Raw genomic sequence first — 18,231 nt, 5'->3', positions numbered from 1 at the left:
GTATATAATATGAAGACAACACAGATCCTTTATGGAAGTGCTGGTGTCTGCTGCTGTTGTTAAAGGATTAATGAAAATCCCTTTGATATATGGTAGTCTGGAAATTTATATGTTTCTGGGAGTTAAAAACGGGCCTGCAAAAGCCATGTTAAATCACCAATATTCATCTTTCTAACACCAACTGTGTTTCAATTTAACCCTCACAACTGCTAGCTGGACCATTCAGAGAACCGTGGAAAGTAGTTTAGATTAAGAAGACAATGAGAGCTTAAGTCAATTTGAGTAAAGCAGCATAACTGCAAAGGCCTTTTGGTTTAATCCCTATTCAGCCTTTCAAGACCATCTAGGGATCTAGTTGTTAAAACAATTTAAACATTGACATTAATGTTAAAGATTAATTGAGCAGAACAAAATTAAGCCATAGGTGTAAATATACAGTACTTTGCTGTTCTGCCAAATGTCAATATTTCTCCCTGCTGTTACCGTTTTCTCTCCAGGTGACCCAGTACCTCCTGGATAAGACTCTCATCATGGATGAAGAGACACTCTATGATCTCTCACTGAAGATTGAGCCCAGGCTTCCTGCCTGAGTTGCAGCAGTTTGTGGCCAGTGGGAACCTGCCATACCTGGACCCCCAAGGGCAACAAGCCCCCGCAATCTCAACAATCAAGAGAAAATCGGAGAGTTTTGAGAGCAACGTGGAAATGGGAATAAGAGAAATACTGACTGAAGTGAGAGATATCTTTAGAGTCAAGTATGAGGACAGTTGTACAAGCTTTTTACAAGAGTCTGGAGGGAGCATGAGAAGAGGACAAGGCTGAGATTTTCTAAGCTGCTGGATTGATTGTCTTCAAGGAGAACAAGAGGAGGAGGTTTTCGTTGCATTGCGTGAGGGTTTTAAGGAAATGACATGTCGCCGCGTGCGTACATCGTTCCTCAGAAGAGAGTGCGGTGCACATGACATCACACATGGAGCATGGAGTGAATGGATGGAATAAAGTGGGTGTAACAGAGATGTAGCATATACAGATAGTGTGACAGAGAGGTGTCTGAGCCCGTGTCTCTGTGCCGTCGTCAATGTTCTGTTGCCTGTGCATTTACGTGCCACGTCCTGGAGCAAGAGCCCCAAAAAATAGCTTTTTGTCATGATGGTCACTGCATAAAACGTGCATGAATTCAGCTTAGGATGTAACTGTCTAAATGGCCTTCCACCTGACCCCTGACCCTCAGCTTAGCATGCTTCACTCTTACCAGAGTGACTCTCTAAGCCACTATGCATCCTCAGTGGGCTGGGTGTGGCAAAAAAAAGCCTTTAAGCCTTCAAATATAATGTAAAATGAAAATAACTTAAAGTGAAAAATTTGATATATTTTGATGAGGTGGCTGATTTTTCCATTGATAAAATAATTAATTCTGTATAAGTCTTTAGTCCGTCTTTGCCTAAAGACTGAATAGAAAGCTATTGCTCAAATGAAAACGTCCACATGAATGATACAAAATATAAACACTGTGTCAGTGCCTTCCACTAGTGTAGGTCAATTTCCCCTCAGTTCACTCATTCAACCTCTTTTTCCCCCAGAAAATAGGTTATGTAGACTTCAGAGTAGCATGCTAGTGTCAACACAGTAAAGTCATTGCAGCAAATATCTCCCTCTAGTGTTTAAACATTGTTATAACCTCTACTGACCCAAAGCTTTTGCAGCGTTTGTGTATTTGTTGGATTTCTTTGGCTTTTACAAATCGTCTGATACTGACGTGTGTAGTCGGGTCCCATTGTGTAACTCTTGGATGTAGGCTGGGACAGTGTTTACACTCTCTGAGATGTAGCTTCGCTTGAGTGACAGTATGATCGTTATTAACCATGCTATTTATTTCATCAGATACTGTATTTATGATATTTTTGTATATAGTTACTCCACACATATCATATGATTGATGAAGAGATAGATTGAATTGTTATGCTGTGAATATTGATTTTATTGGGGTTTTTTGTCTCTCTTGCTTTTATGTTGAAGTGTAGTTTTGCATCCAACGCTCTTGTATTGCAAGAAATCTGTTCAACTTTATTCTAAAAAAAAACAAACAATGTCATTTGAAAGTGAAAAAAATGTAGCATTTGAATAATCAAGTTTGTTTTCCGTATTGCTGATATGATGAACATAGTTTTCCTGCATGCACACAACAGCTGCATGTTGTGCATGTCCGACTGGACGCTTCTTGTGCGTTGTCCCTCTGCTTTTCTATATCAATATTGTCTCTGTAGCTGTCAGGAGGCTCTGTTAAAAGGCATAGAAACAATATTTTGTCCATCAAATCTGGAACATTCGTCTGTAGCTCAAGCATATTCTTTAGGCAATGTCATCTGCAAGAGAGCCTGTTGTTATGGAGTAGCAATGTCGGGAGAAACAGATTGATTAGATGAAATGTTTTCAGACGTTGCTTTTGGGGGAAAAACATGTCTGCACTGCGTCTGTAATTCTGAGTGTCTGTTTGACACACAGGTTTGGGAATGCAGGATGCTATGTTTGTATTGTATCATTTCACTGTATTTGTTTGCATTTTCACTTGTAGATGCAGGAGAAATAAATTCTACATGCCTTATGTGTTTGCACATTTCCTTGGACTTTGCGATGATTCAATGATGTTAAGTTGCCTATGCTTCCTCTGGCATGTAGGGCTTTGACAATCACTGGTGCATCATATATTTTAATAAGGATATGGGAGACAAAATACTTTAAGCATAGTTTAACTTCTCTTGAAATCCTCTTGATCATCTGGGGTTTTTATCACATGCTGAAGTCTAAGATTAGACTGCCATAAGACTAGCATTTCATTCACAAAATGTAAGGATTAATATATTTCCTTTGTTGAGAACTGTCCAGTTATAACACAGTTGTACACACTTAAAGCCAGACACCAGAACAAGATTTAACATTCTCAACATGTGAAAGCTAATAACTAGCCTGTACCAGTTTTGATTGTTAAAGACACACACCATATGCTAAGAGTGATTGCAAAGAAACTGAATTAGAGCTTCAAAATTAACTCATTAAGGTTATTCTTTGGGGTGCGTTGTTGAAGAGTATTCCATCTTTGGAATAGTGCTTTGAGAGGCCAACCAGATTATCATGAATAAAACTACAGTATAAGTATTTCTTTCACTGAAGTAATGTTGAAGCGTTTTTGCGAGCTGTGGCATACGCTAACCTGCCTGTACGTGTAATCAAATATGCACACATACGCCACATCTACACACTACTCCTTACAGTTTGACCGATAACTATGTGTGTGTGTGTAGGCATGCTAAGTGTTGTTAATGTTTTAAGTTGGTGTGCTGTGGCAAACGTCGACACACCTCAAATCCTAACCCATAATTAAAAGAAAGAAAGCTCTGTGTTATCACCACTACTCCATCAGGAATAGGGCATTTCACTTTTTTAAATGTATTTTGTCTGAACGGCTTTCAGATATTTATGCTAACTTGAAAGATTTAATAGAATGGACAATCCTCTTTCCGAACAAAATTCAGTGCATTTTTTTAATGACTTATCATACAATTACTTTTTATGATTTTTTTTGTCAAACATTACCATGACTTTTTTCAACATCTTATATGATGACTGTTTGTATTTTTTCACATCTTATTATACCATGACTTTTTTCAACATACTATACTATGGCTTTTTAATTACTTTTTTGACATACTTTCTGATGAAATATTTCGACATACTATACTATAAAAAGAGCAAAACTTTTGCACTCCAGTAGGTTCGTAAAATTGGTAGACCAATCCGATTGTGTGATTATGTGATTGGGGCAATCGGATTGGTCTACCAATTTTACGAACCCCAAATGTTATTTAAATGCATGCATCCTCACTTCCATGTAAAATAACCTGATGAAGGTCTATGCACAAACGTTGTGACTAAAATACAATATGCAAGTGAAGAAGCCAGTGTGCGGGAGTTTTTGTTCGACATACTATACTATGACTTTTTTTATAGTCTCTACACATTCTAACACTCTTTTTTTTACATCTTATACCATCATTTTTTTTTAGGCTTTTTCAATTTTCTAATATATGAGTGTTTAGTACATACTATATTATAACCAATTAATGACCATTTTTGACATACTACTACATTACTTTTTAATTACCTGTTTTGTGACCTGTTTATTCCTTTTTTCAATATACTATCCGCTGACTTTGTTTATGACTTGTTTCGATAATGCTATATGACTTTTTCGATAATGCTATATGACTTTTACCGAATACTTTTTGTGATATACCATAACATAAAATTACTTTTTTATAATTTTTTTCGACATATAATACTATAACTTTTTTTTGACAAGCTATACTCTCTATAGCTCTCTTTTTTCTATATATTAATATACAACTTTTTTGTATACTGATATACTATGCCATGACTTCTTTTGATGTACTAATATCTAACCTTTTTCAAAAGAATCTACAAACTATACTATGACTATTTTATGACTTTTTTCGGCGTAGTATACTTTGCCTCTTTTTAAAACTTTCTTGGACATACTCTACTTATTATCTATCTACTTATTATTAACTTATCTACTTATTTTGATATACTACACTATGACTTTTTTTAACATACTATACTATGGCTTTTTTTTCATACTATGCTGGGACTTTTTTATTACTTTCTTAAACATAATAAGTTATGACTTTTTAAGGACTTTTCCGACATACTAATGTATGATTTATTTTACTTTTTTATTAATACTTTGCAATGACTTTTTTCGACATACATTACTGCCTTTTTATGTCTTTTTTGACATAGTATACTATGACTTTTTTCATGACATTTTTCAACATATTATTCTATGAATTTTATAACTTTTTTCTAAATGCTGATATATGATTTTTTTTCTTTTTTCGACATGCTAAAATATTACTTTCCAATATCTTTTTTCTACATACTATTCTATTACTTTTTTGACATACTGTACTATGACTTTTTATGACTGTTTCGACAAAGTATATTATTTATTTTTAAACTTATTCGACATATTATACTATGATTGTTTATTACTTTATTTATAACTTTTTCTTCAAGTGTTGATTGTAAAAAGAAATGTTATTTTTAGGCATTTTAAGATATTAATTTTTATAACTTTTTTTGACACTCTAATATCTAACTTTGTAATTACTTTGTTAGACATTCTATAATATGATTTTTTCGTGATACTATGCTATGATTTTTTTCTGACTTTTTTCGACATACTATACTATGACTTTTTGCCAAAAAGAAAATTAAAAAGATTACATATTAGAAAGATTACATATTAGTATATCCAAAAAGTTTTTGGATATACTAATATGTAATCTTTTTAAAAAAAATTCTACATACCATACCATGACCATTTTATATTTTTTCGTCATACTGATTTTACTATTTCAACGAGCTATACAATGTCTTTTTTTCCAACTTCCTATAATATTACTTATTTTTACTTTTTTCGACAAACTATACTATACTATCATTTTTTATTATTTTTTCAACATACTATACTATGACTTTTTTTAAAAACTTTTTTCAACATAATATACCATGACTTTTTTTTATACATTTTCCGTCACACTATATTATGACTTTGTTTAACATACTAATAATTACTTTTTTAACTTCAATTTTACCATGCTATAATATGACTTTTTTTAGACATACTATAATATGACTTTCTTGTTTCAACACACTATGGAATTACTTTTATACTTTTCTATGACTTTTAACAACTTCTTTTGAAATAATATGGCTTTTTTAAGGACTTGTTTCGACAAATTATACTTTTCAACATCCTATACTATTACCTTTTTATTGACTATTTTGACATACTATATACTGTTTTTAAAGATTTTTTTAACATACTATACTATGACTTCTCATCATCCTATGCTATGACTTTAATCAACATACTTTTATATGATTTATTTTAACATTATTCGACTTAATAAAGTATGACGGTTTTTTTTACACTTCGACTTCTTATGATTTTTTGTTAAAATGTTAAATATTATAGTAGGACTCTTGTGACTTCTTTGATGCTTCTTTTATAAAAAAAAAATGTATGATTTTCTTTGACATTTTATCATTAGACTTTTTTGACACACTACACAATTACTTTTTTAACATGCTATACCATGTCTTCTTTGAGATCTACTATGAATCTTTATGTATTTTAAGTCATAATGTACTCTTTGTTTTTCTTTTTTGCCTTTCCATTTAATGTTTTCAACATAATAGACTGACTTTTTTGACATGTTATACTTTTCAATTTTCAACATGCCATACTATGACTTTTTAATGCCTTTTTTTGAGTCACTATAGCATGACAGCTTACATACTATACAATTACGTCTTACAGACATACTTTACAATGACATTTTTTAACAAACCACTCTATAACTTTTAATGTGTTTTTAACATACTAAACTTTTTTGACATTACCTACTATGATGTTTATAAAAAATACCTAGACTTTCTGACTTTTTAGAAATACTGTAATTTAACTTTTTCTGGTATGGTGCATTATCACATGGAATAACTCAAGGTAGGCTGTACAACAATGGGATTCCAACATGATATGCTCAGTCAACATGTCAAGCATAAGCTAGATAAGAAGGCAATCAACTAAGGATGCAACTTAAAAAGGCTTCCATGTTAAAAGATCACTTCAACTACATACCTGCAACACCAAAAGAATCAGGCCAACAAGTGCTTTTTATAATCTGGCCCTAATTAGGGAATTGGTTGGGGGAAGAGCCAGGCTTTGGGCTGCATTCACCAACACTACACCTTTTGTTGCATTCTCTGGCACTAGAGGAGAATTGCCCACCACACTTTCTAGAGGAGTTTCCTAAACAGTGTCAACAGGTGCCTGTAGGGAGATCAGATAGAACTGCAGCAGCAGCAAGGCAGACAGAGAGAGAGAGACTGCCAGAGATTCGTTGACTGGAGGCACCGGGAACAAGTGTTCCCAGTTGGCCTTAACATTCCTCTGCCAGTCTATTCTCGATCACCTGATGGGGAAAAAACAAAAACTCAGTATTCTCCCCGTTTGAGGTCTGAAGACACAACAACTCACTGCAAAAATGAACTCCAACCTCGTAGCTCTCACTACTAGAAGAGCTGTTTTCATACTCCAGTCAGTAATCCTTCCAGGACAAACACATTTAGTTTGCTATTTGAGGGAATGGGAGCAAAAGAGAGTGAGACAGACCAGACAGCGGCAGATGGAGTGAAAGAGAAAAGTTGCACAGTGTGAATCTCAGACAAGTTGAGCAAGTGTTGGGGAATTCATCGCTCCAAATGTTGTCGAGGAGATGTGACAAGTTGTTAGTGTGGGATCTAGCAGATCAACCAACAAGACGTCTCAGCCCTTTCCAGTCAAAGATAGACACTCATTTCCTTATTGAATTTTATTAATGCTGGACTTGAAATAATGGAAAAAGGAATAAGGAGAGGGCCTCTAATATTAGAGATACGGTGCATTTTTTTGTCTATAAAGCTGAATAAAAAGTGTTCCACTACAGAATAAGAATTACTACTACGTTTGCTTTACACTGAGTAATATAAAACACACATCACATACTGAAACATTTTGGTGGATATATTCTGAGCAGGGTTAAATGTGAAGGTGACCCCACATTTTGTTTTGTCTAAATAGGCTTATTAGCACAGGTAGCATGCAATATACTCATGCTTACAGCTAATTAAGGAACAGTTAAACAGAGTTATGCATGTTTTGGGTGTCTTCCTTTTGAGTCACAATATTGAAACTTTTAGTTAATATCCAGCTGAAGTGTCACAGGAATTACCATAAATGCAACTGTAGCTAAGACTGATCATCAGATTTATGTTATTAATATGTATGAAAGAGCAAAGAAGTTCAGGTCTCCCATGTAATCCGTGAGTGTAATCCATACTGTGAAGAAGACCACATGAAATAGCCTACTGCGAGTGAGTGTGATTGTATGTATGTATGTATGTATGTATGTATGTATGTATGTATGTATGTATGTATGTATGTATGTATGTATGTATGTATGTATGTATGTATGTATGTATGTATGTTCTATTTTATTTTAATTTAATTTTATTGTATAATATCTTTTATTTATTATCTTAATCTGTTTACTCTGTACTTGAGCTGCTGCAACACCCGAAGGAATATCTATCTATCTATCTATCTATCTATCTATCTATCTATCTATCTATCTATCTATCTATCTATCTATCTATCTATCTATCTATCTATCTATCTATCTATCTATCTATCTATCTATCTATCTATCTATCTATCTATCTATCTATCTATCTATCTATCTAGGTATGTGCGCGTGTGTGTGTGCACATGTGAAGAGGCAGGCAGACATGCTGACTGACAGTAGAAAGAGGATTTTCTGTCTGTTGCCCAGTGAGAGGCTAATCCTGAGCCTGTGTCCCCATCTCTCTGATCCCATCTCTGTTCTTCAGTCTGCTCTCACTCTGCAGATCGAGCGTCTCAGGACTGAGGTGCAGGAAACACACAGACGATCCACGGCCTACACTCTTCAGACAAACCTCAGGTCAGTCATGGATTCTCCCTCCTCACCTCTCAGCTCTTTCTCCTGCAGCTCCGTCTGTGTTCCCTGCCTCCTTATGCACACATGCTTCCCTGGGAGATGTAAAGTAATTGTTAGTATTTAATGTAATCTATAAAACATTATATACTATAATTTAGTATACAACAGAAGTTTGTGTGCACAAGTAAAGAGACTTCTAATCTTTTCATCAGTTATCTCAGCCTTTTGTTATTTCACTTGGCCCAAGGGTAACCACCGGTATAGCCGACATAGCAGCTTCTTGCATTAGGGCATCTTAATCTGCCTGATAATAACAGGGACCAGCCACTTGTCAATAACTGGTCCCCATTCATCTCACGTTTAACATGCATTAACTCATTTCAGAGCAGTCAAAGGATTACTTAATCTTCTCTACTCTCGGATGAAGATCCCTCTAATCCTACATTTTCCACTCTCTTTCTTACCCTTAAACCCCTCCTCCTGACCTTAATGTCACACATCCTATACTGCCCTCTCCTACTGTCTTAAACAGCTCAAGATGTCTGACAGGATCATATGTTGTCCTAGGCTTAAGCTAACTCTAAACTGGCACTTCACCTCTTCGACTGCTACTACCAATACTGTGTTGTGTGGGTGTGTGTGACAGGTGATTTTAACCCATAGTTCAAAACAGATATAGAATTGAGATTTGTATTATAAGTAATGTGCAAAGATACAGCAGCATCTCCATATAATATGGATGTATATTGCGGTTTATGATGTTTTATATATATACTGACAGGTGTTGCGCCATGACATGTTATAGCAGTATCTCTCTCAGTATCCAATCACAAATCATTTAATCACCTGAGCTGGTGGTTCGCCTGACGCGACCAATCAGAAGGCCTCTGTCTGCTTATAGAATAATCTCATCACACAGACTGAAATCAGTCAGTATCTGTTACTTAAGCATTTGATAGGTTAATGCAGTTACCTGTGGAGATGTGTGTCCATAGATCTTCATACCAATTTAAGATGTTGTTGAACTGTATTATAAACAGTGGGAAAAAAAGTATAACCGATTCCATCTGTATCCTCACCAACTTTATCACTTAAAGACTCAAAGTATCGTGGTCACAGAGCAACAAATACAAAAAGTAGAATGTATGTTCAAATGCTGCAGCATTGTCAGTAGTCACAAAATCAGTGCCTTTTGTATCCAAAAATGTAGTTATGATTCACTGCAATGAAAAGGTGCATTGCAATTTCTTGGATTTCTCAAATTCCTGACACAATGTTCTATTCTTGCCACTGTGAGATTTGAGAAGTATTCAAATACTGTTGTACAACAAATACTCTGCTCTCCTCTGTGCCTCGAGTCAGTCTGGCTCAAAATGTGATTCCCAATGATCAGCTTAATCTGGAGGCCATCTTTAGGCAGCATGAAGTTGATGGAAAGTTAACTTCGCCCTCTGACCTTTCACCAGGTAATAACAAAGAGTACATAAACCATGGCAAACTCTTTCGCCCGTATGATGTCTGGCCGTCACACGGCAGTGATTTTGGCCAGCATAGGAGCTGGTACACTGGCATCTGGATACCTCCTCAGTGACCACATTGCTGCTGCTGCTGAGCGGACGAGGCTCTATCCACCCAGGTACACATCTGTGTTTGTGAGGTGTTTCCATAATCACCTGTACAGCCAAGTGATCTAATGCTGCTGTTTGAAACAGCTCTACTAGTAGTGAAGCTTCTTTGTCGTAACTTTGTACAGCGCAGATTTCCCCGACCTGAGGAAGCACAACAACTGCATGGCAGGGGCCTTGACCCCGACCATTTATGGGCGCCTGAGGGACAAGAAAACCCCCAGCGACTGGACCCTGGACCAATGCATCCAGACCGGGGTGGACAACCCTGGACATCCCTTCATCAAGACTGTGGGCATGGTAGCAGGAGATGAGGAGAGCTACGAGGTTGGAGTTCATGTTTGCAGTGAGTTGTTGTGTCTTCACTCCTAAAAGGGGCCAAACTGAGTGTTTGATTTCTTCCCACCAGGTGTTTGCTGAGCTCTTTGACCCTGTTATCAAGGATAGACACAATGGCTACGACCCTCGGACAATGAAGCACCCCACTGACCTGGATGCTTCCAAGGTTAAACACACATTTTTCTCAAGTAATTTGCTTCATTACAGGGGCTGGTTGATCCATCACTTCCTGTTTCCACTTCTTCAAACAGTGACCAAACACCTTCTCTTCATCAGATCACCTCCGGAATGTTTGATGAGCGCTACGTGCTCTCATCTCGTGTCCGTACCGGTCGTAGCATCCGTGGACTGAGTCTCCCCCCGGCATGCTCTCGCTCTGAGCGCCGTGAGGTGGAGCGCGTGGTTGTGACCGCTCTGTCTGGCCTGAAGGGAGACCTGAGCGGTCGCTACTACAGCCTGGGAGAGATGTCTGACAGAGAGCAGCAGCAGCTTATTGATGTTAGTGCACAGTTACACACACACTGACAGACAAGGTTCTGTACCTTTTTTTTTTGATGACCTTTGCCATCCCATATCCCCTCTGTCCTTTTCTGGCTCAAACAGGATCACCTCCTGTTTGATAAACCAGTGTCACCTCTGCTCACGTCGGCTGGGATGGCCAGAGATTGGCCTGATGCTCGTGGGATCTGGTAAGGCTAGGAGAAATTTAGTGTAGAAGAAGTAGCATACTGCTGTTTTTGTAGTTTAGCTGTTGTCATAGTTGGCCTGAGTCTTATTTGAAGAAATTACCAATTTGTTGGATACAAAGGGTTATTAAGGAAAGACACTGGAATACTGTCTGACATCAGACACCATTAAGCACCACCACCATCATGCAGTACAGGACCAATACGACTGGAGAGAAGTGGATTATACGGTTGAATTAGATTACAACAGCAGATCATGAAGAAAAGATTGTGCCCCCATTGCTTCAAGGCTTTAAATCCCCAGAACACAACAAGCAGACTCACTCACTGCAAGACTCCCATGTGTGTTTTTCATTCAGTGCTTAATACTGGCAGCACTCTGAAACTGGTACTTGCAGCTCCTCAAGGCCCGAACTAAAAGTTTTTTAGGTAATAAGTCATTTATTCTTAACCTGCTTCCCAAACAGCTGTTCCGCACTGATCGAATTTCACTCTCCTCTGCAAATTCAAAACATAGCAGATCAGTACTAACATTGAAACCATCACCCAGCTTTTAACTGGAGTTTAAGTCTGCCTTCCTGATTGTCTCAGGCACAACAACGAGAAGAATTTCTTGATCTGGATCAACGAGGAGGACCACACAAGGATCATATCCATGGAGAAAGGAGGAAACATGAAGAAAGTGTTTGAACGTTTCTGTAGAGGTCTCAAACAGGTGCACATGTCTTTATGTCTCCTCGTACAACCATGGCCAAGTGCAGATTTCTAGAATACCTTAAATTCCTCCCCAAATAACTAATATTTATCCATGCAGTCTATCTTAGAGCAAAGTAAAGCTTTGGAAAGTCTTTACAAAAGCATTGCCTACAAAACTGTAATAAAACATGACTATAAAAACAACAAAAAGATTAAATTGAGACTTATCTGCTCTGACTAAAAAGTATTTCATCTCCAGTCTATGAAAAAAGAGCAAACATTTGTACACCAGTAGGGTGCATAGGAGAATACCTAGGGTAGACAATATATAGAACAAGGTTACTTTAAAAAGAAAGTAACCTGATGAAGGTCTGTGTACCGAACATTGTCACTAAATACCCCTAATGCAAGTGAGGAAGACAGTGTGCGGGAGTTTTTTTGTTCTATATTATCTCCAGTCTATTGAAATTATACTTGAAATGTGTGTTCCAAAAAGTCAATAATTTCTATTGTACCCTTTAGGTGGAGCATCTAATTCAGGAGAGAGGCTGGGAGTTCATGTGGAATGAGCGTCTGGGCTACGTCCTCACATGCCCCTCTAACCTTGGCACTGGGCTCAGGGCCGGCGTGCATATCCGCCTGCCCATCCTTAGCAGGGTATAGCAGCAAACACAATGGCGGTTCAACTTAAGCAACACATGTGCCCCCCCCGGATTGTAGTTCTCCTGTCTGAAAAATTATTTAATGTGTGTGTGATGTTAATGTTCTAGGACCCTCGCTTCAAAAGGATCCTTGATAACCTGAGGCTACAGAAGAGAGGCACGGGAGGCGTCGACACGGCGGCTACCGGAGACACCGTCGACATCTCTAACCTCGACCGTCTGGGCAAGTCAGAGGTAAACACCTGAAGGGAGAAGTCTCAGCAGCTGAAGTAAGAGTAGAAATGAGCAGCAGGTAAAGAGAGACAGAGTCAGACAGAGGACAGCAGACATCCCAGCAAGTGTGGGCTGTGAATAAGCGTACCCACTGCTGTTCTTAAATCTGTAATCCAGGCAGGGATGTGCCAGGATTGAGATTAAAAGAACTCTTTCTCCTGAGCTGAGCCTTTCCTGCTGAACTTCCTCACAGGCTGTGATGATGGACCTCCAAGCGCTAACAATCAATGGCTGTTTAAGGTCATAGATAGTCAAGATAAGATAAAATAAGATAATCCTTTATTAGTCCCGCAGTGGGGAAATTTACAGGATTACAGCAGCATAGAGATAGTGCAAACAAGAGACATTGTAAAAAAACTGTATTATAAATAAGTAATAAAATAACTAAACAGGAAAGAATTAAAAACAAATCAAATCAAATCCACAATAACTAAAAAATATTGAATATACAGACAGAGTAATTATAGTATTGCACAGTGTATTTATATTGCACAGATGTTTTAGTGTTTTTAGTGATTTTGTGGTCTACTGGGATGGTAGACAGAGCTGGTTGTGTAGTCTGACAGCAGCAGGAATGAAGGACCTGCGGTACCTCTCCTTCACAAACAAGGTCAGGGTTACGGCAATGGTTAGACTCAGAGGAAGCCCTGAACCTGTTTAACAACTATATACACATTGACCATGTGATTTGTGACAATAGTTACCATGTATCCACAGGTTGAGCTGGTACAACTAGTGATTGACGGCATTAACTACCTAATTGAGTGTGAGAAGAGGCTGGAGAGGGGGCAGGACATCAAGATCCCCTCCCCCATCCCTCAGTTCAGGAAGTGAACATCAGCTCAGCTGGGAATCCTGGAATAGAGCAGGCGCTCCAACCGCTGGTCGTTAAACTGTTGGTCCTACAAGTTATTCATGGCATGTGTAGCGTTGTACTGACATATATGCACAATAAATGATTTCCATGTACACATAATTCTATTCTAAACAAAATAAACTCTATTGATGAACTGAGTTGTGTTATTTGCAGGTGTTTTACCGTTGACCTTTCGCTTATTTCATAATGTGATCTATTCGAAAGGGCCAAAAACTTAAGTTGGAAACCACTTGACTAAGGGAGTTAACGATGAGACTGTGTATAAAGTATTTAAACTACAATAGCTCCGCCTAGACCTGCTTCCACAGTAAAATGCTGCCTTTACATTGATGCTTCACTATCAGTTATAAAATATCAGTCACAGGAGCCACTTTCATGCAAAAATAGTAATTCTACTTTTCATACTGAAAGTACAAATGCTGTTAATACTCTGTACTTCTTCTTATTTAAGGTTTTATACTTTTACATATAAAGGATTTTTTTTTTTTACATTCTTGTATTGGTACTTTTACTGACACTTCTTCCCGCACTGCCAATAAGATCCAAACCTAGTCATATATTGTTTAAACCAAAAGCATTCAGATATTTGGCAAATTCAATTTTATAAGATTGGAAACTTTTAGATTTGATTAAACCTTAATTCCGGTAAACTAATGCAAAACAAAACAATAAAACAGAGCTACATCTAGCTCGAACAGAAAAGAAAGCACAACTCAAGTGCACACAAAGTACAGCCACACCTCCAACTGCTATGCTTGTTCCTTCTCTTACTCAGACAGAGATGTTGGTATTAGGTCATGGCCGATTGCCAAACTTAATAAGACGGAGCTATATTGGACAATAATGTCACGACCTTTGCAAATCTATAATTAAGTGCTCAACCCCTGCTTGTCCTGACTCACAAGGACGACTACAGCCACGGTTACTGCAGCAAGTAGTTTTATATTCTTCCATGAAAAAGAAATAAATAGCATCATGAATAAAAAAAATGGAATAAGAAAGTGCCCAACGAATGAATTACTCCTCTGATGCTGGTGATTAACCTGACATTGACACCTTACCTGCCTTCTATACATCGCCTTTAATCAGGGGTAAAAGGCCAATCTCATTACCAACAGAAACCAGACAGAGCTAGCTTGTTAACAGTAATTTAATGTTATTTACATGCTTAGACAAGGAGAAGTGGGGATTATACTTTATAAATAAAGCCATCCTGCCATGAGACATAAGTGTTTTAACTATTTGGGTGAATGGCCCTTTTAAATCCGGCTGCTCAGAGAGTCTTTATGAGCCGCTCTTCCTTTTCTGGCAGCAGATTAATGACGTAGATCTATTAATGCTATTAGAGATCGGCACTAAAGAGCTCAGAAACTGTGCGTGTGTGTGAGTGTGTGTTAGTAAACCATTAATGCTGCAATTATTACAGTCTGAATGAGGCTTGGAATATCCAGTGGATGCTACAATTTGATTTTCTTAGCAGGGATAGTGAATAATCAAATAATACTTCACACAGAACCAATAGTGCTTAACTGGGATTTCAATCACTTAAAGTGTATTATTAACATATATGCAGTACTTCTAGTCAGCCTACAAGAGGCCTTTTCTATAGTTATGATGTTAATATTCTGGCAGGGTCATTTACACATAGTTACACATTGACATTTCCAGGTGTGACAGCTAAAGTCTCAGCTTCACCACAGACGGCTCAAGTGTTTTCCTTGAATGCTTTGCAAACATACGGCACAAATATGTAGTTTCAACTCAAGTTAAGCAAACACTTTCTGATACTGGATTTCTTTTGAACAATGAATCGATGATGAATTGGTGGAACTGCAAAAAAAAAAATCAACATGTACAAATAAATGATCAGCATTAAAGGTTGGCTTGCGGACACTCCCCTAACGCGTAACACCCAAACATAATAAGTTGTTGTTTTTAAGACAATGTGGTGGTTTTTTTTTTTACTCTATAAAACACACAGTGAAGTGAATAATGTTCATTTGACATCAGAGGACCAACACGTCTTCAATTCTCTGAGCTATCTCATTTGATCAGATACTCAACATGAGGCTGTGTGTTTCCTTAGCATTCATCTGTATGACGCTCTCAGCAGGTAAGAGCAGTACATATGAACAATCAGCACAACATAAATTAAAGCAGCAATATTGTTTTTCTTGTTGGCCATGTGAACATTATTCATTCTCCTTTGCCTGCAGTGTTTGGGTTAAAGTGTTTCACCTGCTGGAATGCAAACCCCGGTACTTGCACTCAGGTGTGGAACTGTCCTCAACATTACGACCGCTGCAGCACCACCATTGGTTAGTTGAATTTACAACATGTGGCTTTGATATTATTTTATGATTATTGTATCCTATATTCTTTATTGTGCGATTTGTCTTTTCTGAACTGTAATTCTTTGATACTTATCACATGTTTTATCTTTATTTAATGGAACTTTTATTGTCTTTCTTTGTTGCAGCTGCTGAAAATATGATCACCAAGGAATGCATGAGAAGTGATATGTGCAATAACGTAGATTCCTTGGGTGTCAGATGCTGCGCTGAAGACCTGTGTAATGGAGCTAAACACGCTGGAGTCTTTGTCCCTCTCCTTTTAGCGCCCTTAGCCATCATTACACTCTTCATTTGAGGATAAACTGCCTTTTTTTTACATTTTGAGACTGTAAAAATCAGATGTGATGCTCTGAATTTTCATACGTGGATGAACATTTCGAGGCATGGTGATCTTTGATTGTACTGATGGCCCTGTATATCCTTGATTATCCTGATTATTCTTATCTTTTACTTACTCCTATATTGCACAGAAACTGTATTTCTTTAATATTTGTGAATATATAGAATGAAATGTAACATATATTAATTGGTGTCTCAAAATGAATACTGATTTCTTTGAAAATACTCATATTTGCTTATATTTAAACAGCTTTGCTGCTTTTTTTCCCCTTCAGACTGCATACTGCCAGAGTATTTTGCCGCTTTTCAAATGATCTAAAATCCTACAAAACCAACGAACAAGGCATAGCTTTCTTATTTACATAAGCTGCATTTTGGAGGAAAGCACAATTTGTTTGCAAAATACTTCAACTGGGAAGTATACCATGCATCGTCATGTGTGTAGTACATAAATGCAGGCAGTAGAGGGCAGTATAGGAGAAATCAAAGATGGCACATAAACACTTGAGAATGGTGAGAGTCTCAGTAAGCAACATATGTGTCTTGTAACCAGGTCCTCAAAGATGTGCGTGTGCAGCAGATCTCACATTTTTATGTCTATTATCAGTTCATATAATCTTGTATGTATGTATTATAACAACCGATTTACGTTATCTGCTGATTTGGCAATTTGTCACACAAAATATGTTATTTAAGAGTGTTGAAGTACTTCTTCTTGAGAATCTTCCATTATTGATAGGTCATTAATCAGAGGTGTTGTGTAGCAAAGTGCATTTACCCAACTGTACTCACAAATTTGCACTTTGTACTTTACCTTAGTATGTTGTTTCCATGCCACTTAATACTTCTACTCACCTCCCAGAGGGAATTATCGTACTTTTGACTACCTTTAGTTACTCGTCACAAATTATTTTCAAATTTTTGCACACAAGAAATATGAAAATCTTGTAAAATATTATGTTTTGATGAAGAATAACGTTCCCAACTGTTTATACTGTACTGTAAGTACAGCTGAACAAGGATTGGGTTTTAATTGGCAACTATATGATGTGATATGATGGTACTAATATACCTGGTCATCACCTCTGAAAGAGCAGATCAAGACTACACCCAGCTGATTATTGTCTCTTCTCAAAGCAGTTATTTACACAGTGACCGCATATAAATAAACTTTTATTCCTTTGTTCAGTCACTCCAATAATAAGGCAAATGAAAACAACTGGAGTTAAAGCATTATGCAATCACTCCAGTTTAAGAAAAACAAATCCTTTCTATAAACTGTATTCATCACAGTTCACGTCATTCTCTGATATTTAGGGTTTATATTGCTTTATTTCGTCGATAAATGGAGGCAAACTCCCACATACCTAGACTTAATCTATACTGCTAATTAAGAATTTAATCAGTATATTAACATGGATATTACATATTAATCATTATGTCAAAAAAAGACCTATGTACATTAGGATCTCAACACTCATTTACTGTAAATTTAGTTTTTTTGAGTCATGCTGTCAATTAACTGAGCAGTATCAAATTGATAAATGTATTATTTATTATTGTTTTTGTTTATACAAAACAGCTGATACTTCCCAAAATGGCTCTGAATAGATGCAGTACTGTACAACTACATTTTTTAAGATTGTAAGTCATAACAGACTCTGATACATTGCATTAATCACATAGTAGTGTGTGAACAATGTACCGTATATAATATGTTGTGATATGTTTGCTCTGGGGTCAGTTGTTGGTTTTAACTTGTGACGTAGACTGAGTT

At 37.1% G+C, this 18,231-nt stretch overlaps 3 protein-coding genes across 5 annotated transcripts in view; all 3 read left to right on the top strand.

Annotated features, from left to right (window-relative positions):
* Positions 1 to 2,573, top strand: part of rasgrf2b (Ras protein-specific guanine nucleotide-releasing factor 2b) — a 43,357-nt gene extending 40,784 nt beyond the window's left edge. For all 3 annotated transcript variants that reach the window (XM_054610743.1, XM_054610742.1, XM_054610741.1), the window contains one exon: positions 498 to 2,573. In XM_054610743.1, coding sequence (XP_054466718.1) covers positions 498 to 590 — 93 coding nt within the window. In that variant the 3' untranslated portion in view covers positions 591 to 2,573. The remainder of the gene's footprint in view (positions 1 to 497) is intronic.
* A 7,520-nt stretch (positions 2,574 to 10,093) lies between these two features.
* On the top strand, positions 10,094 to 13,718 carry LOC129100771 (creatine kinase U-type, mitochondrial-like). Its single transcript, XM_054610239.1, has 9 exons — positions 10,094 to 10,239; positions 10,357 to 10,555; positions 10,638 to 10,733; positions 10,844 to 11,065; positions 11,171 to 11,256; positions 11,845 to 11,968; positions 12,472 to 12,606; positions 12,720 to 12,845; positions 13,602 to 13,718. Exons 1-9 carry the CDS (start codon positions 10,094 to 10,096, stop codon positions 13,716 to 13,718), a joined length of 1,251 nt encoding a protein of 416 aa, XP_054466214.1.
* A 2,107-nt stretch (positions 13,719 to 15,825) lies between these two features.
* On the top strand, positions 15,826 to 16,410 carry LOC129100767 (CD59 glycoprotein-like). The gene is made up of 3 exons (XM_054610226.1): positions 15,826 to 15,874; positions 15,978 to 16,079; positions 16,241 to 16,410. Exons 1-3 carry the CDS (start codon positions 15,826 to 15,828, stop codon positions 16,408 to 16,410), a joined length of 321 nt encoding a protein of 106 aa, XP_054466201.1.
* The last annotated feature ends 1,821 nt before the right edge of the window (positions 16,411 to 18,231 follow it).

This window comes from Anoplopoma fimbria, chromosome 13, assembly GCF_027596085.1.
Source record: "Anoplopoma fimbria isolate UVic2021 breed Golden Eagle Sablefish chromosome 13, Afim_UVic_2022, whole genome shotgun sequence".
NCBI lineage: Eukaryota > Metazoa > Chordata > Actinopteri > Perciformes > Anoplopomatidae > Anoplopoma > Anoplopoma fimbria.
The sequence above is the reverse complement of the archived record's forward strand: the minus strand, read 5'-3'. Positions and strand labels throughout refer to the sequence as shown.

Bases quoted from the DNA above. Each gene is read 5' to 3' on its own strand.
- LOC129100771 (XM_054610239.1), top strand. From the start codon at position 10,094: ATGGCAAACTCTTTCGCCCGTATGATGTCTGGCCGTCACACGGCAGTG. The intron at 10,240-10,356 runs GTACACATCTGT...AACTTTGTACAG, and splicing joins ACGAGGCTCTATCCACCCAG to CGCAGATTTCCCCGACCTGA. The intron at 11,257-11,844 runs GTAAGGCTAGGA...TGATTGTCTCAG, and splicing joins CCTGATGCTCGTGGGATCTG to GCACAACAACGAGAAGAATT.
- LOC129100767 (XM_054610226.1), top strand. From the start codon at position 15,826: ATGAGGCTGTGTGTTTCCTTAGCATTCATCTGTATGACGCTCTCAGCA. The intron at 15,875-15,977 runs GTAAGAGCAGTA...CTTTGCCTGCAG, and splicing joins CTGTATGACGCTCTCAGCAG to TGTTTGGGTTAAAGTGTTTC. The intron at 16,080-16,240 runs GTTAGTTGAATT...TCTTTGTTGCAG, and splicing joins CCGCTGCAGCACCACCATTG to CTGCTGAAAATATGATCACC.